Raw genomic sequence first — 27,028 nt, forward strand, 5'->3', positions numbered from 1 at the left:
GACCATTTGATAGAAAAAAAAAATTTTTTGAAACATACCTAAATTTTATTTTGTTTTTTTGGATTGGCTCAAACTAATTGTCAACGGATGTGCACGTGTAGAAGGAAGAAACAAGAATAGTAGTTTTGATAAATGATAATTACATTAATTGGTCAAACCTATTGACTAAAACTCCAACTGATATAATTTTCCATCGTCAGGTCTCCATTCTCCAACTCCCAGTAAAAAAAGAAAACGTTTTCACTTCATAAATTCAATTTATTATAGTCAATTAGTCAAATCTCAGTTCATCATATAAAATGGGACGAACCCACTGTTTCTTTCAAATTTTCTAGGACTGATTTATTCGAACTTACTGAAAAGAGAAAATGGAGAATTTAGAGCTAGTTGAGAAGGTCGTGATCACCCCTGACAGGCCGACCGAGCGGCGACGCTTGTTCCTGTCGAACATTGACCTGAATCTACGAGGGTACCAGGAGAGCGTGTGCTTCTTTTGCCCCCCGACTAGTCAATTGACATTCCCGGACGTGAAGAAGGCCGTGTACTCTGCGCTCGGATCCCTCCTTGTGCCCTATGACTTCCTCGCAGGGCGGCTCGTGCGTGCCCTCCAAGAAGGAGGCTCCCGTGGGCGGCTCGAGATAGACTGCAATGGGGCCGGGATCGTGGTGGCAGTGGCCACGACAGAGAGTGAGCTGAACTGGCTTGGTGAGCTGAATGAGCCGAAGCCTGAGTATAGGCAGCTGACAGCCTTCCTGTTCGAAGAAGGGGAGGAAGAGATGGACATTACAGACTTACCCCTTTTATATTTCCAGGTTATAAAATCGTTATATGAGCCTCTTAGATCATCTGTCTGATATTTGTCATGACGAGATGAATATTAACGGTTTAGTTTGTGATTACGCAGTTAACTCAATTCGGATGCGGAAGCCTGGCAATCGCAATCCGATACAACCATTGCACGGTAGATGGCTTGACAGTGCACGACTTCCTAACTAATTTTGCTGCGGTCACTCGGGGTGATAGCCTGGTCATTGAACCTAACCCAGACCGGACTATTTTCCGAGCCAGGGATCCCCCGGTCATCAACCACCCGCATTTCGAATTCTCGAAGGCTGTCATGACTGATGACATATCCGCCCGAGTCGCCACTGGCCGCCCATGTCCAACCCGCCCCGCCAGCATCATCCACCTGCCCCCAGAGCGGATCGCCATCCTGAAGATAGCCGCCCTGAGGGGTGGCAAGCTGAAAGCCTGCACGGTGTTCCATGCCGTTGCAGCGAAGATCTGGAAAGCAAGGACCACCGCATTGCGAATCCCATGTGACCGGCATTCCACAATGCTCTTCCCGGTGGACATCCGGAAGAGGCTGGTGCCGGAGGTCCCGGCAGGGTTCGCCGGGAACGCAATAATTCCAGGTTATGCTAGGGCCACAGCTGAGGAACTGATCGACCTGGACGAGCCAGAGCTCGTGAGGAGGGTGCAGGAAGGGATCGAGAGGCTGGACGACGGGTACGTGAGGTCGGCAATCGACTGGCTGGAGGCGAACCCGGGAGGCGGCCACTGGGGGGAGGACAGGTTCTCGGTGGTGGCAATGTTTAGGTTGGGGCTGGAGGAGCCAGAGTTTGCATGGGGGAAGCAAATTTGCAACGTTCCGGTTGAGGTGAAGCCAGGGCTTGTGGCTCTGTTGCCTGGTCCAAGGGAGGGAGGAGGGATCAATGTTTGGGTGGACATGGACGCGGACCAAGTTGAGGAGCTTAGGAGGATCTTATTAAACGATTAATTCTTCAATCCCGTCGATCATTTTCGTGTCCGTGCTGCGCAATAAGTGAATTTTTCTTTATCAGTGTTCATAGTCTGATAAGGGATCACTCATATGTGAATTTCCCGGTGACAGAACAAATAAATTCCTAGCTCCTCATTATCACTCGGTTTCCTCGTGTCATGTGGGCTGGCCCGAATGTACGTGATGCCGTCCCAACGATGGGAATACAGCTAATGGCGTCAAACACAACGATTCTTATGAAATCTCGGGTCATATCTCTGCGATATTAGTCTGATCTTCTCCTCGAAAGCGTGAGACGGTAATGCAGGCGATGCGCGCGTTGTTCCGCCGCGTAATCGAACAGGCTCGATTACGATTACGGGATAGACTGACAAAGAAGCCTAAACTGATGGATCCAATAGTGATGGGCCGGGTCAGGCCCAGCCCATCATCTCAAAGGGCAAGCCAGGAATGGAGAGGGAAAACACCACGACACCTCCAGAAGCCGTTAGAACACAAAAAGGATTTCGGAAGGGGGGGAAAAAAAAAAAAAAAAGTCCGTACTTACGTACTCACCCTGATTGATCAGAACCATAGAAGGGTTCCATAACTGCTGGCTTACGAAGCTCCGCTGCGGAGAGGGAGAGATGACGGCGGAGCTGTCGTCGTCGAGAATGATCAGGCTGCACTGCCCGACGCTGTCGAAGACGGTGCCCTTAGAGGCGAGGGAGGAGCAGAAGCTGGACCTCGGCTCTATAGCCCGGGCGTTTGGGCTGGAGCCGTCAAGCGTGAGGCTGAACGGCCACTTCATCAGCAGAGGCATCGACCTGATATCGTCCTCCGTGACTTGGAGGTCGCTGCTCCGTTTCTTCTCCTCCAAGGGGCTCTCCACCGGGAAGGACGGCGGAGCGCCGCTTATCGTCGACGGGAAGCTCTTGAAGGTCGGAAACAAAAGTAAGCGTAAAACTTTGAGCTCTGAGGACTCTGGTCTGGGGAATGGGAAGTACTTTGTCTGGAAAGGTTTTGATATAATTCGGAAAACAGTTTCCCTGTTTTCTTAGAAAAGAAAATCCTCCAGAGGGGTGGATTTTGTGACAGATTGTGAAATTGAGGGTGTTTCTTGCAGGAACTCAAGATCGAGAGGGCTCGTCTGCAAACGGTATTGGAAGACGGCACCTTGAAGAAGAAGACATCATCAAACTCCCTCATTCCAAGAAGCTGAAGGATCAAGGACAAGGTAGCCCCGACAGTCCCTGGACTTTGGGATGTTTTCGCTAGCAGTACCTGAATTTTTAATTATAGCAAAATAGACCCCAAGTCAGCAACTTCCTCCATATAAGAAGCATGGGCTATTGTCATGGGGATATGGTGTAGATTTTACCTTTTGAAAATTGCAATTTGTGGGATTGCTTCTATAAAGCTGATATTGTCGTGAGTATGTCGTGCAAAACAATTGGTCATGATCGATGGCAGTCGTATATCTCTACAGTGCATTGCACAACGTATTCACAGTCGCATCAACTTTTCGACTTGATTTCCCTTTATGCAGGATCTGGATATGGGAGTCTTCTAGGGTTCAAGAGAAAGCATTTACTGGAGGAGGTAAAAGCAGAACTATCCAAGAAGGTGAAGATAAATGACAGCCCTTCAGGTAGTAACTGTAAATTCTCATCTCTTTCGGGTTCTTTTCCCCCCCCATTAATTTAACTAAAGTACCATTCTAACTTCTTTGTCATTCTCCAGTTTTGGATGGTCGAATCCACACAATCCCGAGCAGGCAGCAGTCATGTGGATACATGAGCCAGAATACCAAGAGGCAAAGAGAAGATGATGCAATTGCAGCTTCCCCGGTTAAGAGGGTCAGATGAGGTTTTCTTTTTCTTCTTTTTTCTTTTGCTTGTTTGTATAGCTGGACCTCGATCGTGTAAATGATTAGAGATGAGAATGAAAATGATTGCTTGCGGATAATGATATCGATGTTCTTCCTTTTGAAACCAAAGCAAACAGATCTTTCTGCAGCTGTAGAGCAATCAGAAGCAGTTTGAAAGGCAGATGGAACAAGAACTGCAGATCATGACAGTGGGAAAAATTCGTGTCAGATTCAATAGCTTGAGAATGTGCAAAACTGGGATACAAAGCTTGAGTTTTTGCAGAATAGAAAAGTTAATAGTTCTGTAAATCTACAGTCAGACTGCAATATATGGAACATTTGTTACATCGAACTCACCTAAGTGTGCTTCCTGATAGTGTCATCCAAAGTACTGCCAGCATATTGCGATAGCAGCTACTAATATGATCTTCACTACTAGTTTTGAGCTAAATAAAGATGAAGAAGTTGTGGAAGACTGGGGTTCCACCTCTTTTTTTCTTCTAAGCTTTGCAAGCAGCCGAGACAACGGACTAGACCTTCCTGCGATCATATTCCAGAGCTTATCAGCATGGCAAACAAGATAAATATGCATGTCAAGAAACATGTGAACAGATGAGATAATTTAATCTCGACATGAGATAGAACAACTATGATCATCATCTCTCATCAATATATTCACGTTTTGCTAGTTTTCACAATTCTTTACTCTGCATTAGCTTCTCCAATATGACCCCTCAAAGATAGGAGTTGGGACAATTCCCCTACTTATCTTGAAAGTAGCCCAAGCAAAGTCCTATATATACTGCAGAAAACTCTCAAAAGCATAGCCATTCGAGAGTACAAAATCAGGCAGAATTAACAGATGCTATCTACAAATGGCCAGGCGAGCCAAAAAGAAAGTTGAGACAAAAAGATAATGAAAGACCGACAAGTAATACCTTTAGCTCTAAGCAATCGCTCCTCCTCACTGGCTCGTTTTCTTAGTACGTTGAGTAAGGACCCAAAATAAAGTGCGAACACAGTACATGTAATAGTAATGACGTTGTAAGGCATGCTGAAATCGGGTGTGGTCAACGGTACGAGCAATACTTCTGTATAAGACTGGACAGGATTCTTTTCCTACATGTCAAAACAATATATATTAATATGTAGCAAGGTGAAAGAAAGTTGTGTTATTAGGACAGCAACTCCGGCTATTAGCAAATGAAGGGCAAAGGAGTACCCGAAATCTAGATAACAGGGGTGACTTGTCTGAAGAACTAAATTGATTAAAGTGCATAGCAGCTTCAACGTTGGGAAATGTTATTATTGCTGATGGAATATCAAATCCCTGATTAGCATCTGGAGGATATTCATCAATGTGCAGGAAGCCCTGAAATGAATTCAAAACTAGTCAACGAAAGAGACAGCGAGCCATAAAGGTTGAGAATATTGACCCAGATTCTTTTTCTGTACAATATCAAACAACTTAGAAGACACAGAGAAGCTGCAGAAACATACCTTGTCAAACTCCAAGGTCATAGCCGCTGATTTCACACCACAAGGCAATTTCAGGACCATCTCCATCACACCAGGCAATACCTTGTCTTCAGAAGGTGAAACACGGATCTTCTCAATCACATCTGGAACTGCCTTACGTTGTTCATCGATAAACACTTTTATGGTATGGAAGTACACCTTTATATACCAAGGCACAACTTGGAAAACATTAACAGGAAGCACACAACTCTCTTTGTCCTTGTTGGATCCATACAGTCCCTCGTTCAGTCCAGTAGATCTCAATGAGATAGCAATAGCACCCCTTTCGTTCCCACTTCCCATCAAGAACCTGCTAGCATGTAAAGGTGGTCTTGGGCATGACCAAACCATAGGACTTTTCCAAGTAAGGTGTAAATCAAAAGGACCTGAGTCTGTAGATTTCCCAATTGAATATCCATACATCAGCGATGAGCTCCCAGTCGGCAAATTTCCAACTTCTTTAAGAACCCAGTCTGGCTTAACAGATATTTCAAAGGCAGGATTCTTGATCAAGTCATCATTCAATACGGTAGTACCAACAAACTCTTGATTCTCCTTCAGCGCATTCAGTTCTGCAACAAGACCCCTCTCAAGTTGAAGATAGACATTACTAGATTTTGCAAGGACACACCGCCCTTCAATTTTTCTTCCCAATAATGAACTCATAGCCCAGGTTGGAGATATCTTGTTTTCGCTAGAATGACTTGACTTAGTTCTAAAGCCATTCGGCTGCAGGACGACAGTGAGAGTTTGTTCAAGTACAATGCCAGAATCAGCACCATCAGCTATGATCTTGGCAGGTCGTAATCTTAACCTCTGAGAATGATAAAATCCTCTGTAAATGGATGGTCTGTCCATCAAGGAAGATATCCCGGCTTTATCCCGACAAGGAAGCAGCTTCAACCACGGAGTCAGGTTCTCTGTGCAAACAGCCTCACGCGGAAGTGTACCATACCTCAAGTTTCCTGAAGCAGGCTGAAATGCCCATTCAGGTGCAGAATATGTGGCAGATGACTCAAGGAAGTTGATTGATGCACAAAAAAGTCCAGAAAGACTATGGGTTAAATTCTTCCACGAAGCATCAACTTGATCTGGAGGGACATCAAAAGTAGCCCACAATTCAACCCCTGGAGGCTTTGCGTTGCTGCTTGAAATGGGGTCAAATCCACCCCAGCTCTCATAGTTCCACCGGCCTTGGGTGAAAGATAACTCCATTTCTCTGACTGCAAATTTTTTAACCTGCCCACGCAATGTCATCTCATCAATTTAGTATATGCAAGAAAAGATTGAAATGGATTGCATTATAGCATTATTCTCTCGAACTATTGTAGAATGATCACAATCTAGTTTAATGAAAAGAACCGCAATAATATCAGTCATCATGTCTATTTAAATAAGAAAAAAGCAAGGAACTTGAAGTGAGCATCCTCTTAAAAGGAGAATGTGGTTCTACGGAGGAACTTCAACCAATTGATCTTCTCCAAGGGAGAAACTAAATATAATTATCGGGTATATGCAAACAAGTTTTAACTAATTCTACGAACAGCTCTAAGTATAAGCTTCACTCCGGTAAGAAGTTTCTCGTCTTCGACCACATTCTTGCAAAATCTAGATGTTGAATCACACAGAAATAAGATAAGGTCTCAAATTTTCCAAAATTGGAAAGAGACAGCAGCAGTAAGATCAATGGAGGCAACTTCACTTCGAAGCGAGAAATTTCCCGATTCCCGATTGGATCAGAATAGACAATAACCAAAGACTGAAAGAGATGAGTATTCTTTAACTAATTGGAACAAAACATCTTAGTCTTATCCGAAAATTGAGAAATTTCATGAGAACAGCTGAAGAAGGCAAGCTAGCTAACTGAATTGAAGCATCAGTTTCCAAGTAAAAGCACCGAACTGAACGGCAAGAAGTAGAAATCCACCAGAAAGAGACTCCATAAGGAGCTCAAATGAAACTCAACAAGCTAAGAACTCAGGGAAATGAGGCGTACGAGCTGAGAGATGGCTTTGGGGAAGAGGTGGTGGTGGCGGCCATAGGATTGAGTTCGTTGAGCTGTGTTCTCGAAGTGGAAGTGCGCCAAAACTTTGCGATCGGGCAAAGGCTTCAGTAGCAGCTCCTCCGTGAACTCCTCTTCCCTGTGTCCGTCCTCCCCTTGAACTGCCGATCCGAGAGAGATCGAAGGGAAGGAGATCGGCAGGGACAGCAGGAGCAGCAGAGAGAAGATCGGTCTCCGGAGAAGCTCCATTTGCGGCTCCAGCGGGAGAGTTCAGACTGAGATTCGGCGCTGGGAGTGTGAGTCCGCCATGGAAGCCCACCTTCGAGCTCTGACCGACCGGCGCCTCTTCTGGTTCGATGAGGAGATGTAATTGGGCTTGGGCTATCTTCACGAAGCCCACTGGACCCAAACTATGGGCCTCGGCCCATGTTAAGATCCTCCTCCAAGAAGGGGGGCTTCATTTTCTTTTTTCGGTAGGTAACTTTATTTTTATTTTATTTTCAATTTCACAATAAGTAAAACCGTTCGTAATTCTAAGATTCAGAATCCCATTCCACTTCTCACAAAATAAATAAATAAAAATATAAATTACGATCTTACCACTTATCCTGCAATTTTGAAACAGGATGGACCATCGATTCTTAGGGAAATTTATTTACTTAAATTCGGATGAAATTACTTATTTTTACTCTTTAACTCAAAAAGATATCTTTTTATTCGTCCTTTTAAGAACATCGCCCCTCTTAATTCAAATCCTGCATTTGTCCTCATCTTGAACCTGAAAGTTCTACGATACAACACATATACCATTCGGGAGCCTTTGACCATAATCAAGCCTTCGAGGTGGACCCTATATTAATCCAACAGCGATCAACGTCTCTTCAACAAGATCTCGGCACGCTACGAGAGTTCGAACTCCCGACCTCGAACAAGTTGGCCATGGCGAGTCCAGTTGTGCTACAGAAAGCCCATGAAAGGTGGGCCCAGAGAATCTTGCCGTCGGCCCAGACTGTCGACAGTGGATAAGAAGGAATCCATTTTTTTCCCATATTATAAATTGTAAAATTAGATACTCTTTTTTTTTTAAATTATTCTTTGACCTTAAAAAGCTTTCTTTTTTCCGGTCTCGGCCACTTTAATCGTAAAAGAGGTACAGGACGTACTCACGAAGAGCAAGGACAGTGACGCGCGAGCGAATCCGGTCCCAAACCCCATTCCAGCACGTGCCGACATTCTCGACCGTTCACTTCCCATCAATCACATCACGAGCCGTCAAAATCCCAAACTCACCCTGTCCCTGCCGCACCCAATCCCCCCTTCCCGGAACTCAAATCATTATTCAATCCAGCTTTTACCATCGTCGCGCCTCCCATCCCAGTTAGGGCGAGAAATCACCTGCGAGAGGAACCACTGCCGCCACCCACTCCTCACGCGCCACGTCGTCATGTAAGGGCATTCCGGTCTTTTCGTGATAGATTCCTTCGATCTGATTGGACAGGAACGGTGGTGGTGGGTGGTGCCGGGGAAGCATGTAGCGTATAAATAACGCTGACGTCCTGACGTCTGCTTCTTTTTCAATTGGGACTTGGCCTGGCGCATATAAAAGGGGGAGGGAGAGCTGGCCGGTTGCGTCGTGAGAGATTCGTCGAACCGCGAGACCTAGCGATCCCAGCGTCTGCTTCGGTAAATTTGGAAAAATGTCGGCCGCCGGCGATGAAGACAAGAAGCCCTCCGACCAGTCGGCTCACATCAATCTCAAAGTCAAGGGCCAGGTACATTCCCCAAGCATGCGCTCCGTTCCTGTTCAGTGTCTGTATTGAAAGCTCATCTGTTCAATGGATGCTTTGGCCTGATCTGGTCATGGCGGCGGTCAGTTTCAATCTACTTCTATCTTGAAATCCGCATACCAACTCTGGCTTCGTTGTTTTTAGCGTAAAAGGGCAGTCTTTGGGTAAATTTTCATGGTTGGCAATCATGGCGTCATGCTGTCAGGAGTGAATCTTGCATCCTTGTGGAGCTGTTGGGTTTTGAGCCTGGTGGAGTTGACATTGGGTTGATAATCTGGTTGTGATGATGTATGCACTTTGCTTTTATCGGTGTAGTGGTCATCTTTGCTGATTGGAATGTTTGTTAAGCTGTCATTAGTGAATGTTTGAGGTGTTTCGCCTTCCACTGAGGTCCTTTTCTTCTATTTGCTGCTTTGGTTAATGGAGGAGTACTTTCTAAGTTGCTCTTGCGCAATTCAGGGAGATCAGTTCGATTGCTTAAATGCTTGAGTTGTGTCAGTAATGGAAGTATCTCAAGAAGAACTCTGGCCTTCATACTCTTTTTTGTCGTAGAATTCTCCGGTTTATGATGCCCTGACAGGGGGCATTCGAAATTCAGGTCTGCCGGTGAATCATCTTGTAATGCCTTTTTTTGTTTTTGGGTGTGGTTTATCCCTTTTAACAAAAATGTACGGCATTCAATGGGCTCCCTAGTAAACTCTCTCCTGCCTCTGTTTCCTGTTTTATCTTGTGGTTTTATGCCAATTGTAGGACGGGAATGAGGTTTTCTTTCGGATTAAGAGGAGTACTCAGCTTCGGAAACTCATGAATGCATACTGTGATCGCCAGTCGGTGGAGATGAACTCTATTGCTTTCTTGTTTGATGGGCGCAGGCTTCGGGGCGAGCAGACCCCTGATGAGGTAAAAGTTGAATCTTAATATTAAACTGTTGCTCTCTATTGTAGAAACTTGTCGATTGCATCATCTTGTTTAGATCCTGACTAGTACCGCATTGGTTATTGTTGGTTAACAAAACTACTGTCACATTTGAAGAAATTTATTGTTCGATAATGCAGCACATGGAGATTGTCCTTCTTCAGTAATTCTGGTGACAGAATAAGTCCTGTAATTTTGCTTTGAGTGACTTATTTGCTCGGAAAGCATCTCAATGTTTCATTAATTGAGACAGTTTATAGGCTTTCTCGTTTAACACCACAGTGTAAATGAACTGGGATTATAACTTGTGTGAGGGCTTTTGGTGTTGTTTTTAAAACTTGTCTTTCTGGATACTATTTTAATAGTTGCTCTCCCTAGTTATAGATTTATCGAACTAATTCTGTTTCATTTGTCAATCATTTGCTTTCACCGGGGATGTATAACAGCTCGAGATGGAGGATGGAGATGAAATCGACGCAATGCTGCATCAAACTGGTGGGGCATTGGCATCTGCAAATTAGTGTGGTGAAAGCATTGCCTCAGAGCAGTATCATTCGAAAGGCTTTTTATCTACTTAAAGTTGAAGCTACGGTTCCTGTAAATCCTTTGGATCCTTGGCGAACTCAAGATTAGACCTAATGAATGAACCTTGGATTTTGCCTGTGAGCAACTAGACCTCGACTTTGTTTCTCTACTTAATTTCGCTGTGCATTGGTCGTCTAGACCTCTAGTCGAGTACTGTGTTATTGCCCTACTCTTCCATTTGATTGGGATCACCGCCTTGTTAATAGAGCGATATCTGTCCATGTTGGTTTTGGAGGAAACATGAGGCCTCGAGTTCACTTTTTGTTAATCAGTTTATTTAAGGTTTCCGTGATTGTGATCGCGTAATTCGTGCTTGTTGCTTCAGGAATTTGGAGATCTACATCTTCTCATAGACATATTTGCATCGGTTTTGAAGTTTATCCAAACAGTTTGTTCAGATGAGACCAATTTCTTCCAGGAATACAAGGATCACCTAATAAGATGTCACTTTAACATATCTGGTTGTCACGATTGATCATGTATTATGGCAATGGATCTTAGAAGTTTGAAACAACATCTCCATCTCTGGCAGACTTCCATTTCGGTCCGGACAGGGGATGCTCTGCCGGGAATATAGTCGGTCCCAGATGAAAAATACTATCTAACACTGATTGAAAACCATTGCGAACTGTAAGATAAACCCATACACTGCACCATGCGACAGGTCAGAAGGCTAGCGTTGTATACGTTTTTACTTAAAATCTCACCACATTATAGCCTAAAAGTGAAGGACACAAAAAATATGCGTGTCCCACCATCCTCCCCCTTAGTATTGCATGTTACATAGTTGCGTGTTTCATGCTATCTCGGTATAAACTAATAAAACAGCGGACCTACTACAGCTACCGTTGCAGTAAGCAATCTCTCATCTTTGTAGAGGGAAAAAGAGAAAAAATCTCTGGTCACAGACTCGAGCAAGTTGCATAGCCCTTCCACAGAGAGTAGAGTTACGGACCATTCTTATGAGCTCAAGCAGGCAGTTCGAGCTTCTTGTTGTTCTTCCAGCTGCAAAGTAAAACTCATTAGACACGGGCAGAGGAGGGAAATGAGAAGTTTTAGGAGTGGGCAAGGTTTGATCTTTTGGTTTAAAATGAATAGAACCGCATGTCCAGAATAACTGTCTTCTATGACTACTTAAAATGGAATCCAGATTATGCAAAAAACCTGAACCTCAAAAGGGCAATGTTATCCTGCAAGGATTTTTTGGCTTTGGAATTTTGGTTTTACGGCTAACCATCATTGAGAATGTGCATGAATCTGGTTCAATTTTTTTGGCTTCTACAATGGAAAAATACATAGATCCATGATGGTTCGACTTTTCATACCAATCCTGATCCAGAACCTCTTTCTCCTAAACTAGATATAAAATGAACAATTATTGGTTTAGATTAGGTTCTTGGTCTTTTGCGCGCCCATAGAAAAGGGTAACGCTTAAATACAATAATACAAGTTATAACGAACACTGTATTATTAGCATTACCTTTGGAAATAATAGTAGAAGAAGTCGGCATAGAGCAGTGTTTGAACTAGCCCAGCAATCCAAGCTGCATGGCCCCCATAAAACAATAGTGAATCATTAGTCAGATAATGAGCAAAGAAATAGGACGAGCAAAAAAGGAAGAGATTTAGAAAACTTAAATATTATCAAGCAATCACAGAAACCAGTTGCTCTAGCTTTCTTGTGAGTTTCATCATAAAAACATTTTCAAAGTTAAACATAAAAAGTCGTAGGAAAAGATTTGTGCTCATCAAAACAGAAACAAATTACTGTCACCATTTTAGGTCGGAGCACTCAAAAGAAAGGCGGTAAAGGCCTGGATAGATTTAAGAACACATTTGGAAAGTTAAGATATCATGAAAGGAATTGCCAACTATGTCAGTACGACAATTAACACCAGATAGAATAGGTAGAGTCACGATGTTGAGACTAGGAGATGTTGAAGTCTTGAAGAAAAGTAGGGCTTCATGATGAAAAGCACAAATATAAAGCTATAAATATGAATAGATATAAGAGGATGTTTAAATTTTGGCTATTAGTGACATAATACTCACAGTTATTTTGCAAGCATGCAGCAACTTATTTTCTTCTTCTACTTCGATTATCTATTTTGATATTATATTATTGGAGTATAGATGGCCATGTAAAAGAAAAGAGGAAATGATTTGTAGAAAGAAATCTATCTTGGTCGAAAAAGGAGGGAACATGGAAAAGAGACTTACGGATCCAGTGAACATAGTGAGGCTGGGTAAAGTAGCGATAAATCCAGTTCAGGATGTACAGAGCTCGGTAGGCACTGAATCAAGAAATGATGCAAGTTAATAACAATGAAGTCAAGCAAGTTAAGAGATCATAAAAAATAAAGTTAATTATTAAATATCTTGTAATAATAATAGCAAATGCAAAAAAATAGCATCTTCCACTGGCAGCAAGCGCAAAGTCTGACCAATCTCACATCCTCATTTCATTTCCATGTAGTTTCCACTATGCAGAAGATAATTAGGAATGTAAAATGGTCCATCCTTTCATAGTCATTGACAAAGGAAGAATAAAATTACCCGAGAAGAAAAACATATTGTCCAGTCAAGTTGTCAATATTTCGAGTTCTCTGCAGCAGTACAAGCTGAGGAATTATCGCCACAGCTTCCAAGTACAAGGAAAATGACCACATGACCTGATACATCACACTCAAGCATGTAAACACGAGACAGCCTACTTGAAAGTAAAATGCGTGATACAACTACATACTTATAAGATACAATACGCAAATTTACCTCCTTAAATGTAAATTTCTCATTGATAAGTAGGGCCAAGAGAAGGCAGGGTAAGATGAGGAAAATATGACGAAAGGTATCCTGGTCTTTATCGTAAGTCCTCCTAACAATCTTGTGCTGCCTCATGTACCAAACAATGGAAAACGAGCTCCCCAAGAATATTAACTTCATGACAGTGTTGTACAGAGAAATATAAGTCGTGAAAATGTCCAGGTAGCGGGTAGCAAAAACAATAGCATAGAGCTCCTGTGTCTTTAAAGAAACACCTGCACGAATATAGTCAAGCAGCACGATCTTAAGATTTGCCAAGTCATGACAACGTTTTAATATAACAAATACTATACCAAGATAACTACTCGAGTCTCGAGAGAATGATATAAGCTACCCCATATCTACATGTGTTTTCCTTTTCAAAACAGCGCATATTATACCCCACAGACCAATCATAATTCAATCAAGCAAAGGAATAAACACTAATTTTAGATGTGTCTTGACTTCTGAATCATCATAACCTCTCTATACACAGTGTTTTTTCCCTCCCACCTCGCCACCGTCGCTGTCTATCTCACTCCCCTTCCCTCCATCCAATACGATAATTTTTTTCTTTTCTATAATCCCATGCTATCACAACAGGTTCAGTTAAGACAGAAGTCAAATTTAACATCGTCCATGTACATCCCAAGTCCAACTCTAGTAGGAGGAGCAATTCATTGCCAAATTAACACCCAAATGGACTTCTATCTGAACTGACAGCAAAAAGACTAATAATATAACATATTGCAAAGAAAACTCGGCCCAGTTTCTGGCAAGACTTGCAGAACTCTGAATTCTGATATCAAGCAAACCTAAGGGGACGAAGCAACACCATAGGATAGCCACATTGCATGTGAAGCAACCGGAGGGGAACGAAATTGAACCACCATACAGAAAGATCCTTTCCCCAGTTTAGTTCAATAAAGAAATTCCAGCCCCTAACACTTCAGTCACATCCACTACGCCGCAAACGGAACAGGGTGGTACCAGAAAACCACATAAAGTCACCATTGCAATTTGCAACTGGCAATTCAATTCCATTCAACAGTATCAATTGAATCCTCCCTAGCTAACCTAAATTGCGATTTCATTTGAAACCCATGTGAAGCAGACCAAGAGACCACAGCAAGCTGTCTACCCCAACCAGGACGAAGAACGCAAGCTAACGAAACTGAAGCACAACCCCGACACTGCGGCGTAGAGAGAGAGAGAAAGTAAGTACCAGCGCAGTTCTTGATGGTGTGGATCTTAAGGAGCAGGACGAGGACGCTGAGGAGGTGGGTCATGTCCCCCGCTAACCTAAACGCGTTCATCTTTACCCCCGAAATCGAGCGATCCGAGATCTGCTACTTCGACGGGAAGCTACTTCGACTGGAAATGAACTGGGAAGCTACTTCGACGGGAGAGAGCGTGCGAGCTCGGAATGCGGGGAAAGCCTAGATGGGCTAACCTCGGTCAGACCGTTAATGGAGATTTCAGTGAGGTAGGGGTCAGATCTGAGGGGTGAAGACGAAGACGGATTTAACCACATTCGATTCATGGAGCTGCCGCCGCACCTCGGACTCTGTCGAGGTGGCGCTTTAATTTCTGGCCAATGGGAGAGCGCCACGCCAGCAGACAGGAGCTCCTTGGCATGTCATGAGCTGACGCGTGGAGGGGAAAGAACGTTTGGTCAAGGAGAGGGAGCACCCAACCCAATTGCAATAGTCGGAGTTGAAAGGTGAAACTCCTCCCAAGATTTATGGATGATGACCTAATCATCTAACCCGTTCACTTCTTCTATCAGGATCGATCGAATGCGTTGTTATTGACATTTTGAGTCTGAATCTTATCGAAGATAGTAAGAAATAATCTTGATAAATATCGCTAAGTCTGACGTAAATAGTCTGCTTGAACCAGCTCTAAAAGATGAATCACGGATGAATAATAGTGATAAATTTCAAAGAAAAAGTGCAACGAGCTAGAGCATGTACTGCATTTGGGAGACACCATGCCACGACACTCAAACATGGACTCGATGAGAAGCCAATGCAGCAGCATTTTATCTTCCTCTTCAATCGGGATCCATTAACGATGCATAGAAGCATAAATTGGTCTCTATGAACTCTGTAGGGATTCATTGATCCGGCAATTACAATCCGAACTCATCGCTACTCGTAGTGAGTGCATAATTACGGGTGTGTATAGATACTGGGTATATTCGAAATCGTTCGAAATCTACCTGTTAGAGTAGGGTCCGGATAACTCGTATTAAAAATTAGGTAGAGTCCAAGTATTAAAATACGGAACCGGTGAGTTCTTGCATTATAGGATATCTGAAACCGGAATCGATACCCGGACCCTAATAAAAATTTCCATTATTATATATATATATATATATATAATTTTATTCAAATATTCTTATATTTAAAAAATATAATCACTAATTATTTTTCAAAAAATCTAAATTTATGTCGAAATTCTGTTTTGCGTCATTACTGATTATAAATGAGATATTTTCGTTTTATTTAGCGAGACAAAAAAATTTACAGGTTTTAACGGGGTACCCGGAACCTATGATATAATACAAGTTTCGATTCCAAGACTCAACAAGATAGGGTCCGGTTTCAAAATATTGAAATATGTCCCTTACAGGATATGATCCGGATATCGTGAGGAAAAAAAAAAAAAAAGTGCCCGGCCCTCACACCCTATGCATAAGTATTATCACGGGGGATAGCGATCGATGATGGTGTCGACATGGGTGCCTTAATTAGCTCGAAAATAATCGGCCTTTTCTGGCCCAGGAAGAGTATGCGGCCCAGCCCAATACCGTCTACCGTAAAATAATTGGCACGTGCTGTTGGTGAGCAAAGTCATGAGTCCCTTGGCCCACTGTCCCTGCATGCCTAATTAAAAGGTGGAAAGGGAAGTGGAGCCAAAAACTCGAGCAGATAAAAAGGGGTCTCCGGGAGAACCACTGACCTTATTAAACCAACCCCGAGGAAATCGTGATCCCACGTGATACGTGCATAAGTTTAATTAACTTAGTATTTGGTTGATAAAACTTAATTTTTAATTGCTGAAAATTAGTATGGATGGCGGGTTCCCATTTGGGATGATTTTAGAGCGTGTGATTCTAATGAAGGCATGTTTCGGAAGTTTACTATCGTTTGATTCTTAGGTTCATAGTGCTAGCAATACATAATAAGCATGTTTGGACGAAAAGCATGTACATTTTTTAAACATCATACTCGATGAGTGGTCGAAAAAATCCATCATTTGCGTTAACGATAAGAAATTTCCGACGCTATCAAAAATATAGGAATGATATAGAAATTGCGTGATGTTTTAGTCATGAGTCTATTTCACGTGAACAGTGAGATCAACTAGACAACCGGATGTCCCTCGATTCCCCTTTTTTTGAAACCAGGTTATTTGGGTTTGCCCGACTAATCTTATGGATTTTGTGCTTACGACGCTCGGGACGGGTAAACATAGGCTAAAAGCCAAAACAGGTAGCCTCGAATCTGGGATAGAGTGAATACTTCCCAAATTCTACGGTGCATAATTTTAATTTTTTCACGCCGTACAAAACTAATATGAACCCTTAAATCACTTAATTTAATATGGACCGTTTATTTCATATAACTTAATTAGTCCTCCCGCATTCACTCATGTTTTCTATAATCACATACCCACGGTAAAGTAGATAATGATAACTCAGATCCTTCCATTAAATTGTACAAAAAAGTGAACTCCCTGGGCAAATGAACTTAACTTGAAACACAGTGCCATGGCAAATCATGTTCATCTTCAATTTTGCAATTAAAAACCTTACTGCTATAAAAGTTTTAAAAAATATTACGAGTTTCTTTCGTTAAATATCACTTGATATGGAAAAAAAAAAACCAAAAACGACTCTGCAAAAAAACACGAGGCATGAGTTATGATACCACCAAGAGCTAACAAGAATCAGATTGAGCGGGTTCTCTAACCTCATTTGGATCGAAATAGGTCCTAATAAGGAGATGCTCAAGATGCAAGTATCTTTCAAGTCCTAATAAGAATCAAATCCTTTTCATGCAATTTACCATGCTGTCTAGCTCAATTCAAAAGCAAGACTATTGACCCAATAATTCACTATCTGCTCATACAAACCCTCCAATTTATTCATCGGAAGCTCAAGCAGGGCCACTTGAGGCAATATTGCATCCCACCTCCCAATGTTTATGTCGGCAACAAATGTCTCGATGCTGTCCACGGTATTGAGCGAAACCTGACACTCGCTCTGCAGCGTCTGAAACATTTGGTGCAGGGGAATTCTCTTTGCAGAGCTGAAGGACGATCTTGATCGCACTGAAAGGATTCCACTTCGGGCAGTGACTACAAACCATTGTGACATGAAACCAATTCCACAACACTCTACATAACTAATACGCCAAGCGATGGTGAGCGATAGCGAATGGAATTCGCGAAGGAAAGGTAAGGAGCGCATCAACGGTCAAACAAAATCAAAGCAATGGAAAAAAAACTAAGAATGAATAGACTCACGAGCAATTACGTACGAGGCTGATCTTACGGAGCACCACCGTGACCTATCGGTCACTCGCTCCCTCTCTCTGGTTGTCATTAAATCGTATGATTGAGAGAATGGAAAATTGTTTTATTAAATCGTTTGATTGAGCTTCTCGTAAGCCGATTTGCTTAACCAGTTTGGTTTAATATTACACGTGGCGCAATAATATGAATCCATGTCATCAATCGGGATTCGTGATGAGATTGAAGATTGATTGAAAGAATTGTGAATAAAAATAACATTTTATATAACAAAAGGACCAAATCGAGGTTTTTCTGGGATATTTTTGAAATTTTAACGGTCCAAATTAGATTTAGAGGAATTTAATGGTCCAAATCAGTTATGTATTATGTGAAAAAACAAAAAAAAAATGCACCGGAGAAGTAGCCGTGAATACGTACACTTCTCCTTACCATTAAATCAAATAATCGGATGTCCCTAGTTAGCAAAATGAAATAAGCAATATAGATATTTTGGAAATTAAATTATTTTTTTGCCTTTAACAAAACCCTAAATTATCAATGGACTAGCCAAGTTAGGATAGACAGAAACGAGGAAACAGAAAGAAAAAGAAAATATCCGTACGGTTACCGATTTCGTGCTGAGGCTGTGAAGGAAGAGAGAGATTTTTTATTTTTTTTACAGTAAGAGTAGAGTTCTCAAAAAAAAGGGGGGCGCTCCTATTAAATGATGATTCTCCCGGTGCACCGTAAGCCCAGGCCCAATGGCGTGGGTCCCGCTCCCGGTTCATGCTGCACCGGGAGCAGATAAGAGTCATCGCGAACCGTCATCTTCCTCCCTCGACGCCCATGAAAGCAACCACAAAGTGCAGCAGCGAGCATTTATTGTTCTCCATCTACTAAGATATAAATAAAAAATAAAAAGGAAAAGTAATAAACCATAGAGAGAGAGAGAGAGAGAGAGAGAGAGAGAGATCTGGGGGAGAGAAACGGCTTGCTTTTTTATTTTTATTTTTAATTAATTTTTTTGCCCTTTTACTCATCTTCCATAGCCAGCAGCAGCACACATCTCAGTCCCCCATCACTGTGCTCAGTGATATATATATATATATATATATGCTACTGTCGTCTCCCTGGTCGTACTCCCAATCGGGTCAACGTAACGGCTACATTTCGATACAATCGTTGAGGAGGAGGAAGAAGAAGAAGACGAGGCGGACCAAGAGCCGTCCCTCTCTTTCTCCCGCTCCTGTTTCGTCCATTTGACTCTCTCTCTCTCTTCTCGGGTCGCCTGCTTGCTTCCTCGCCGACCGATGGACTGCGACGACAATGGCGGGTAACGTCGATTTAATAGACCCGGTGCCCATTTTCTGATACTCATGGGTTTGATTGAATGTTGGGATCAAAGATTGATTGCTCAGTAACTTTTTTTTTTTGGGATTAATTAACGTTAAGATGGGCTTTGTTCCCTTTTTGTGTGTGTGTGTGTGTGTGTGTGTGTTGGGCGGTCGGAGTTTCTGCATTTACTTCATAGTTAATGCCGGCATTATTCTATAATTGGGTTGTACTGCTGACAGTGCTGTGTCTTGAGTTAATGGTGATGGTGGTGAGGAGTCTCATTTCGAGCTTGTGATTACGGAGAAATGTGAAATTGGGGATGGGGGAATAAGGATGTCTTGTGGGCTGTGATCTTTTTGGTGGATCACAGCATCTTTCCCTTTTCCAGATTCTTCTGCCATGTTTTGCAGAAAAAATCTGCCACCTAAGGAAGTGAAAATCTCATCGCTTCATGTGGAGGACTGTGTCGCGCTGCATTGCTCTGTGATTTACGGCCTTCCCATTTGCCTGGTCGAAATGGTAGCAATGTGTCCTCCAAATTGGGTGTTCTGATCACCCTTATCTGGGTGATGCTAATATTTGGCTGCAATCTGCTGCTCTTTCATTCACTTTGTCCATGGAAATGATTTCCAGCCGAGTTAGTTCCTTTAGAATGGGTTGCAGCTGAGTGATAGTCTACCTACCTGGCTTCATTGTCGCTTCTGTTTTGATTGGTTATATTGTCTTCGGTCTTTTTCTTGTGTCTTATGAAGATTAGTAGCTTGCCAATTAAATATAGAACCTTGTATGACGTCCTCGTGACATGGCAGAGCGAAGCCATGGAATTGGCAGCCGGAGGAGGACTCTTTTCAAAAAGACACAAACTTCGGTAAGTTCTTCTTATTCCGACAAGTGCCATTGCTGAATCTCAGTTTATGCATTGGCCCCGTTAACTTCAGTCGTGGTTAAGCGGCTTCTCTTCAGCAGATATCTCTCAGTGCATTTGGACAGAAGTGACTCAAAATGAAGAAGATATTTCTTACATGTTTGATGAGACAACACCAGTCAAGGCCTGTGGTGACTTGGCTTATAATGCCGCTGGGAGTGGTATAACTCGATGCCCTTTGATGTTATATTGGAATTTTTTTCTCCTCCTAAGTTTGGGAGTGTATTTCAGGTAATATGAACAAAGAGCTCGAAGAATGTAGCCAGTCTTACCTTCAAGTGAAGCGGCGAAGGATGCTACAGTTTGATTCTCACTCAATGGATCCTTCGCTTTGCTGCCACGAGACATCATCTGCTTTTCTACGGTCTGATGTGAGTCTTAAACAATCATGAACTCCTTCATAAGTGCTTGTTTGTCTGATCGATGTCTCTCCTTTTCTTAATATCCTCTATAGCTGCATAACATGTTGAGATACTTCATGCCAAGAAACAGTGTGAATAGAATCTCAAACACGACTTGGTGATCCACGATAGATAGCGTAGACAAGCAATCTGCAAATGTTAAATTACTTAGCATTGTATTTTATTCTCATTTGTGAAATCCTATTTAACATCTCCAAGCTCAGCGTTCTGGTCCTCTCATGTCCTCGAGTAGATGTATCCATCTCAATGAGTTACTCATGATACAACCGTAGATGCGAATTTCTAGTATAATTGCTCTATCGCTTCCTTTGTATGATCATCAATGAACTTGGTTTCTGTAAGAATGTGAATTTTTTTGTTGATTTATTGTTGATGTAGTTTTATTTTCTTTCTGTTCAGGAGAGAGATGACTCAATCGAAGAGGTTTTCCCTAATGCATCTCAGCTGAATTCGAGGCGGCCAGGTTCTTCATTCGTCCAACTTTACTTGAATTCATTAGTTAATGAAACGTTTAAGATATTCTGGCCTTTCATTTACCACTTTTCTTTCATTTCCCTCGTCGTAATCAGTGTATAATTTTATCGTGCCTTAGTATCTTGCGATGAGGTGGACCAGTCAACTGATGTGTGGCTTGCTAATTGCTTCAATGACACTGACATGAACTTCAGTCATGACGATGTGTATGTAGAATCTAGTACCTCATTTAAGAAGCTTTTGATATCATCAATCAATCTGTGTCACTCTTACTTTATGTATTTTTTGAAAACTCAGGAATTATTCTGGGATGCCTTCAGATGTCCAAATAGATATTTCAGGTACCGAAGATTTGTGCTTCTATTTTCTTGCCCGTGTCCCTTCTTCTTTCTCGCCACGGTCTATCTTATTTGCCTTAAATCTGCCCCTTCTTTCTCATTGGTGTCTTTCTTATTTGCAACCATCTTGAATCGTTTAATTCACTTTGCTGGTGCAGAATTCTGGAATGATCAGCCGGACTCAAATGTTGCTAGGGTTCAACAAGTCAACCGAACTCCACAGAAGATTGTTTTTAGAGGTTCTTTTCCTGGTTTTACATATTTCTTTTTGTTGTTAGATGATACTGAGCTGTCTCAGTTATAGCAACTGGCTTTGGAAGAGGATCCGTCACCTTATTAGTAGAGAAGAAATTGATCTCGTGGTTTCTCAATTGGGTAATATGCCAGGTAGAAAGTCCTACATAAGGCCGCCTCCTAAGCTAGCTTCCTCAGTTGCCTATCCATTTGCCTTCATTAAACCGTGCGGTGCCCATGGAGACGTCACTTTGAAGGACATAAATCAGCGGATCCGAACCCCGCCACCCCACAAGACAAAGCAGAGCAATGAAGACCCTTCGGCCTCTTACCCCACTTCGGCCTTCTCTGGGAAGCCTGTTGTCGGGAAGATGAAGATTCGCACCGAAGGAGGTAAAGGGAGCATCACCGTGATGAGGACCAAAGGCTGAGGTGGAGCCAGGTTAAGTTAAGATCATATGCTCGGAATTTAACTTTAACGGCCCCCTTTTTGTCTCATCCCATTGTTTTTCTGGGTGAGGTTTTGTTGTTTATTGTCAATCATAGGGCCGGTATAGAAAAAAAATTTGGCTCTCTGCAAATTCTTTTGTTGTCTATCTTCGGGACTCATAAATCACATCCTTGTGCTTATGTTTCCCAAGTAATTATTATGCCCCAACCGATGCAACAGCTTCTTGATGTAGTCAGTCGCCCCTGATCGATAAGATGTATGAACCTTGTTCTTCTTAATCTAGTCTAGCTTGTGAAGATTAATGTTGTAACTTTTGTGATAATGGTTCGATTTCACTACCGGAACTTGTGAAATGCCTTTGTGTATGTTATCTACTGAATTAAGCACATTCTGCAGAATTGAATTTGGTGCATGTTTATTCATTAACATTTCTGTATAGTTAGCGTTGATAGTCTTCATTTCCTCGACAATTTACCGATCTCCACAAGGTAGGTTTGATCGGCAAGGTTGGTTGCTTTATGTTTTCCATCAGTCCCGAATTGCACCTTTGTGTTGCGAGTGCACGCTTATGTGAACTGATCGAACAGTTGGGTTGTTCCATTCTACAGAGACCATGAACAAGGTGGAAATTTCTGCCGTTACTGGGGGCACAAACAAAATGTTGATCAGATCTTCTCAGGGAACCACAACATACTGAACTTAGAGGTGTAAGATTACCTGCATAAAATTTTATTTTTTAATTATTCTTTCTAGGATATTATAAAATTATAAAACAAGAACGTGCTGTAAGTGCAGAAATACCATTTTTTTTTTCTTTTGGTAAATTACAATAATAAAATTAAAATAATGGCATGCTTGTCTTGATGTTACATATGGCAGGCTTTAGATAAAGGGAAAAGTTGAAGATACTGTTGGATGGGAATGAAGGCGGAATTGCTTCCCATTTCAATGCCTTGCTTTTACTTTTCAGTAAATTGACAATTTGGTCCTTAATGTTTAAAAGCTAACAAATCAATTGTCGCATTTCAGTTTTGTTACTCAACTACTTGTGAAGCTAACATCATTGCTGAAAAATATAGAAAATTTAAAAACAACGTCCTTTTGTTTCCAATTATTTAAAAAAAAATTAAAAATAGGAGTTGTGATGATCGCTACCAATTTATTAGATCTTTTTTAGGTTTAATTTTTTATTAGGTTTTTGCTTTAGGCTTAGGTTTATTTTCTAGGATTGGTATTCCTTAGCTTGACTTAATCAAATCAATGTGGATCGGGTCTTGTTTGACGATGATTTTAGTGATATGCTTTCCTACATATGTTCGGAGGATTTTCTGAACTTAACTTGTAATTAAGTTAAATTGGTCATTGAATTGTGATTACCATATGGGTTTTATAATTAATTTTTTTTAAAAAAAATTGATTTCTTAAGCTAAAATTGTTTTTAGAACCTTGCATACTTGAGTAAGGGTAGATTAAGTTAAAAAGATTATGAATTAATTAAGTATATTAACCCACTACTTGAGTTATCCCCGATATGATTTTTATTTGGGAGTCGAAGCATGTTAATATAGTGGATCACATATCCCTTGGTGAGATTTTGAGTTTTCTACTGATTAAGATTAATGCATATTTTATCGATCACTTTTCTCCATGAGGGTCAGTCCATGTTTATGTCATTCTAGAACTTGCTTCATATACTTGTCAAAATTACATTAACATGCATGCATGAACAAGACAAAGGCAATTAGGTTTGAGTTTGAGCCAAAAAGCCCACCTGACATTTTATCCTTATAGTGAGTCACTTTGAGCCTAATAATTATCATATTCTTTTTCTTCATAACCCATGGGGCTTTTAGATCATTGACTTCTTGAAGTGTGTTTTGGTATTCATTATTGGGGTGAGCATGAGTAGATAAATTAAGTACGAGTGCAAATTTTTTGAGTTGTTCAATTTGTAGAATTTTTCATCTTCTTCTTCTGATAAAAAAAATTAAAAGAAAGAAAAATCAAAAGGAGAAAGAAAAAGAAAAGAAAAGAAAAGGAAAAGATGAGAAGTTTAGAAAAAGGAAATATATAAAGTAAGTGCACTCAAGACTCGTGGCTAAATATACAGTGAAATAAATTTAGGGAGTGAAGAGTGTTTGAAATTTATTATGCGAAAAAATAGAAGAGATTAAGCATTTGTGTTTGAGAGTGAAGAGAAGAGGGTTATTATACCATGGGATTTGACCTCGGGATTTAGTTTATATGGGTTTCAACCTCTCTCTTTCTCCTTATATTTCAACCAAATAGTTGATTAACATACTTAGCCACATTACAACCCAGTAAAAAACCCTCTAATTCATGTTTGCATTTGAGCTGAGTAGTGGAGATGAGATGGAAAAATAATTTTATGGTAGTGCATTTTCATAGAATTGGAATTGAGTGTAAACGCAGAGATATGTATAAGAGTTGAGTACATACACATTCCTAGTGAGGATCTACTATATTAATATGTTAGGCTTTTTAATGAGATATCATGCAAAGACTCTTAAGTTGGTAGGGATAATTTGTTTATGAAAATTCATTTTCTTAGACAACTTGATTTGTTTCTTACTTTTGGTATATGTGATTCATGTTTTTAGAGATAGATCTTTCAAGTCTAGTTTTTAAAATGATGTTGATTGATATATTTTGAAAATATTAACTGCACTTTCTTCGTGGAATTTATATGGAAGATTGTAATGCATTATTTCTTAATCATGAGTTAGGTGATGAAAGGAAAGAGACCATAAGGTCAGTTGCGGTCACTCCTGAGAACTTTAACGGGATTATTTATTTTGATTGATTTGGGTCATGCTAAGGGAAGTTGTCTATGGTTAATTGCTTTTGTTTTTTTGTTTTTTTTTCCCCCTTATCTCGAGCAAGTTTCAGATTTTGGGGTGTGATAACTTTATGAAAATAGAGTTATTCGTACATTTTTATGGATATAATTGAAGCTAGTTTATCGAGTTTAAATTAGTTTGAGTAAGTTTTTAGTTTATTTTTCATTCATTTGTTGTTTGATAGGTTTTCATGGTTTTCATTAGTTTTGCTTTGTTTTGATATGAATTGAAGTTAATTACTTGATCTTTTGCGGTCTCTAAGTTTCCAGTATTTTTGGACAGGTTTAACTCGAACTTTTTGGTGCAAAATGCATATGGATAGAAAGTTTATCGAGTTAGAAGCACAACGATTCAAACGGTTCATGATTTGGAACTCGGACGAAGAAGATACGACAAGTTGAAGTTCGGTGCGCAAAGCAGAATTTCATATCCGAGAGGGCATGGGCTGCGAAATTGAAGGCCTAGGCCGCCTCAAATCAATCCATTCGATCAGAAATTGACTTTTTCAAACAAGTTTTTGGCGCTGTTGCCGGAGTTATGAGATGAGATAAGCACCGAAGTGAAGTTTTTTTCAAAAACTTGTTTGAAGGTTTTACAACTCCGCAGGTGCATGAGTCGTAACAAGTAATACAGTGAGTAGAGTATTGTTCCCACAATAACTTGACTTAAAGTTTTACTAGCGATCGAAATTCACAACTTAATTGAAGTCAAGCAAGTCGAAAAATCGATTTTAAGGATATTAAAGCAAATTAAAAATATCCGAAAATCAATTGGTGAGATGATTTGGAAAAACAATTTTTCCCATATTTCATTAATTCAATATGCTCCATCTTTACCTAATTCGATTAAGACCCAATCTATTAATCTCAATTTCACAAGTATTTCATAAGTATCTTTCGAGTTGTCTTGCAAAAATATCTAACTCAAATAATCCCCTATTCCTACGGAAATTACAATTAAGCTAAATTCATTGAATTCCAACTTAAATTGTCTACCTAAGGTGTGTAAGTATATTCCTATCTTACCCACTAATTAACTGGATTCCTCGAGATTGAACTTAAGCTATTCTATTCATATTCTAAACCTAAAATCCCTTTCCAAGTTCATTCAAATTAAGAGATCATAACAATTTTTTATCAAGCAATTGCAAGCATTAAGCATCAGATAGAATAAATAGAATAAGATAAAAAAAAAGTCATTAGATGATGAGAAAATAAACAAACTAGTTGCTTGTGGGTTCAAGTGTAATCCTAACATATGAAATTAGCCTATAAGAATTAAAAAACCCATGAAAGAATTTAACATAGACATCAAATTCAAGAAGAAATCAACAAAGGTTTAAAAGAAATAAGCAAAGATGATGCGTCAATCTCCGAGCCTTCGATTTCTTCCTCAAGTTGATCTTTGCCTCCTAATGTCGTCTACATCCTAGTCTCACGGCTACTCTTGCTTTTATTGGAGAAGGATATAAAATCCTATCTTTATCTCACCATATCTAATTTCTCTCGAAATCAAAATTCAATTCCCTATTTTACTCAACAAGGAATATCTTTTATAAAACCCAAGAACAATATACCAAATAAATCAAAATATCTTCCTTTTAGTTTTCTTATCAAAATATCTCCCTCTCAATTTTCTTCTCCATATATGCTTGGGACCCACGTAAAATCTCGAAAAAGTCAATTTTTGGCCGAAATGGACTGATTTGGGGCAGCCTAGGCCTTCGATTTCGTAGCCCGGGTTCTCTTGGATTTGTGATTCTACTTTGCGTGTCAAATTTCAACTTGTCATATCTTCTTTATCTGTGCTCCAAATTACGAACCGTCTGAACCATTATGGTCTAACTCGGTAAGCTTTCTATCCATATGCATTTTACACCAAAAAGCTCGAGTTAAATCTGTCCAAAAATACTAAGAGCTTAGATATTGTAAAAGATCAAGTAATTAACTCCAATTCGTATAAAAACAAAGCAAAACTAATCAACACCACTAAAACCTATCAAAGAGCAAATGAATGAAAAATAAACTAAAAACCTACTCAAATTAACCTTAACTCGAAACTAGCTCCAATTATATACGTAAAAAGGTACGAATAACTCTATTTTCATAAAATTATCAGTGGTGGATGGCACCGAGTCACTATCATCCCCCCCCCCCCATTATTATTTTTTAAATTTCAGAAATTATTTTAATTTTTAGAAATTTAAGCAATATAATAATTTAT

At 40.6% G+C, this 27,028-nt stretch overlaps 6 protein-coding genes across 7 annotated transcripts; 4 read left to right on the forward strand and 2 right to left on the reverse strand.

The window, feature by feature from the left end:
• The first annotated feature begins 292 nt into the window (after nucleotides 1-292).
• LOC116215258 (omega-hydroxypalmitate O-feruloyl transferase-like) lies at nucleotides 293-1,921 on the forward strand. The gene is made up of 2 exons (XM_031550895.1): nucleotides 293-812; nucleotides 905-1,921. The coding sequence occupies exons 1-2, from the start codon at nucleotides 369-371 to the stop codon at nucleotides 1,778-1,780; spliced, it is 1,320 nt and encodes a 439-aa protein (XP_031406755.1). The 5' UTR covers nucleotides 293-368; the 3' UTR covers nucleotides 1,781-1,921.
• Nucleotides 1,922-2,083: 162 nt separating this feature from the next.
• Nucleotides 2,084-3,984, forward strand: LOC116215260. Its single transcript, XM_031550897.1, has 4 exons — nucleotides 2,084-2,716; nucleotides 2,889-2,999; nucleotides 3,312-3,413; nucleotides 3,506-3,984. The coding sequence occupies exons 1-4, from the start codon at nucleotides 2,410-2,412 to the stop codon at nucleotides 3,628-3,630; spliced, it is 645 nt and encodes a 214-aa protein (XP_031406757.1). The 5' UTR covers nucleotides 2,084-2,409; the 3' UTR covers nucleotides 3,631-3,984.
• LOC116215257 (GPI transamidase component PIG-T) lies at nucleotides 3,333-7,485 on the reverse strand. Its single transcript, XM_031550894.1, has 6 exons — nucleotides 7,147-7,485; nucleotides 5,133-6,389; nucleotides 4,855-5,004; nucleotides 4,571-4,751; nucleotides 3,990-4,172; nucleotides 3,333-3,826 (listed from the first exon to the last, which is right to left on the reverse strand). Exons 1-5 carry the CDS (start codon nucleotides 7,399-7,401, stop codon nucleotides 4,012-4,014), a joined length of 2,004 nt encoding a protein of 667 aa, XP_031406754.1. The 5' UTR covers nucleotides 7,402-7,485; the 3' UTR covers nucleotides 3,333-3,826; nucleotides 3,990-4,011.
• Nucleotides 7,486-8,723: 1,238 nt separating this feature from the next.
• On the forward strand, nucleotides 8,724-10,745 carry LOC116215261 (small ubiquitin-related modifier 1). Its single transcript, XM_031550899.1, has 3 exons — nucleotides 8,724-8,924; nucleotides 9,690-9,839; nucleotides 10,301-10,745. Exons 1-3 carry the CDS (start codon nucleotides 8,850-8,852, stop codon nucleotides 10,373-10,375), a joined length of 300 nt encoding a protein of 99 aa, XP_031406759.1. The 5' UTR covers nucleotides 8,724-8,849; the 3' UTR covers nucleotides 10,376-10,745.
• Nucleotides 10,746-11,034: 289 nt separating this feature from the next.
• LOC116215259 (ER lumen protein-retaining receptor) lies at nucleotides 11,035-14,908 on the reverse strand. The gene is made up of 6 exons (XM_031550896.1): nucleotides 14,467-14,908; nucleotides 13,212-13,477; nucleotides 12,996-13,111; nucleotides 12,660-12,733; nucleotides 11,920-11,983; nucleotides 11,035-11,444 (listed from the first exon to the last, which is right to left on the reverse strand). Exons 1-6 carry the CDS (start codon nucleotides 14,555-14,557, stop codon nucleotides 11,408-11,410), a joined length of 648 nt encoding a protein of 215 aa, XP_031406756.1. The 5' UTR covers nucleotides 14,558-14,908; the 3' UTR covers nucleotides 11,035-11,407.
• A 3,787-nt stretch (nucleotides 14,909-18,695) lies between these two features.
• On the forward strand, nucleotides 18,696-22,347 carry LOC116215635 (protein XRI1). Of its 2 annotated transcripts, none has more exons than XM_031551420.1 (9): nucleotides 18,696-19,098; nucleotides 19,910-19,968; nucleotides 20,064-20,186; nucleotides 20,257-20,396; nucleotides 20,847-20,910; nucleotides 21,040-21,127; nucleotides 21,219-21,262; nucleotides 21,418-21,498; nucleotides 21,647-22,347. In XM_031551420.1, exons 1-9 carry the CDS (start codon nucleotides 19,076-19,078, stop codon nucleotides 21,922-21,924), a joined length of 900 nt encoding a protein of 299 aa, XP_031407280.1. In that variant the 5' UTR covers nucleotides 18,696-19,075; the 3' UTR covers nucleotides 21,925-22,347. The 2 variants fall into 2 exon arrangements, with proteins under 2 accessions (XP_031407280.1, XP_031407281.1); XM_031551421.1 differs by having other exon boundaries at nucleotides 18,698-19,098; nucleotides 20,067-20,186.
• Nucleotides 22,348-27,028: the final 4,681 nt, after the last annotated feature.

This window comes from Punica granatum, chromosome 7 (genome assembly GCF_007655135.1).
Source record: "Punica granatum isolate Tunisia-2019 chromosome 7, ASM765513v2, whole genome shotgun sequence".
NCBI lineage: Eukaryota > Viridiplantae > Streptophyta > Magnoliopsida > Myrtales > Lythraceae > Punica > Punica granatum.

Bases quoted from the DNA above. Each gene is read 5' to 3' on its own strand.
- LOC116215257 (XM_031550894.1), bottom strand. From the start codon at position 7,401: ATGGAGCTTCTCCGGAGACCGATCTTCTCTCTGCTGCTCCTGCTGTCC. The intron at 4,752-4,854 runs GTACTCCTTTGC...TTTGACATGTAG, and splicing joins CCCTGTTATCTAGATTTCGG to GAAAAGAATCCTGTCCAGTC. The intron at 4,173-4,570 runs GTATTACTTGTC...ATATGATCGCAG, and splicing joins GCGATTGCTTAGAGCTAAAG to GAAGGTCTAGTCCGTTGTCT.
- LOC116215261 (XM_031550899.1), top strand. From the start codon at position 8,850: ATGTCGGCCGCCGGCGATGAAGACAAGAAGCCCTCCGACCAGTCGGCT. The intron at 8,925-9,689 runs GTACATTCCCCA...TGCCAATTGTAG, and splicing joins ATCTCAAAGTCAAGGGCCAG to GACGGGAATGAGGTTTTCTT. The intron at 9,840-10,300 runs GTAAAAGTTGAA...GATGTATAACAG, and splicing joins GCGAGCAGACCCCTGATGAG to CTCGAGATGGAGGATGGAGA.
- LOC116215260 (XM_031550897.1), top strand. From the start codon at position 2,410: ATGACGGCGGAGCTGTCGTCGTCGAGAATGATCAGGCTGCACTGCCCG. The intron at 3,000-3,311 runs GTAGCCCCGACA...CCCTTTATGCAG, and splicing joins GCTGAAGGATCAAGGACAAG to GATCTGGATATGGGAGTCTT. The intron at 3,414-3,505 runs GTAGTAACTGTA...GTCATTCTCCAG, and splicing joins GATAAATGACAGCCCTTCAG to TTTTGGATGGTCGAATCCAC.
- LOC116215259 (XM_031550896.1), bottom strand. From the start codon at position 14,557: ATGAACGCGTTTAGGTTAGCGGGGGACATGACCCACCTCCTCAGCGTC. The intron at 13,112-13,211 runs GTAAATTTGCGT...GTGATGTATCAG, and splicing joins AGAAATTTACATTTAAGGAG to GTCATGTGGTCATTTTCCTT. The intron at 11,445-11,919 runs GTAATGCTAATA...TTTACTTTGCAG, and splicing joins TTCTACTATTATTTCCAAAG to CTGGAAGAACAACAAGAAGC.
- LOC116215258 (XM_031550895.1), top strand. From the start codon at position 369: ATGGAGAATTTAGAGCTAGTTGAGAAGGTCGTGATCACCCCTGACAGG. The intron at 813-904 runs GTTATAAAATCG...GTGATTACGCAG, and splicing joins TACCCCTTTTATATTTCCAG to TTAACTCAATTCGGATGCGG.
- LOC116215635 (XM_031551420.1), top strand. From the start codon at position 19,076: ATGGACTGCGACGACAATGGCGG. The intron at 20,911-21,039 runs GTTCTTCATTCG...ATCGTGCCTTAG, and splicing joins GCTGAATTCGAGGCGGCCAG to TATCTTGCGATGAGGTGGAC. The intron at 21,263-21,417 runs GTACCGAAGATT...TTGCTGGTGCAG, and splicing joins TGTCCAAATAGATATTTCAG to AATTCTGGAATGATCAGCCG.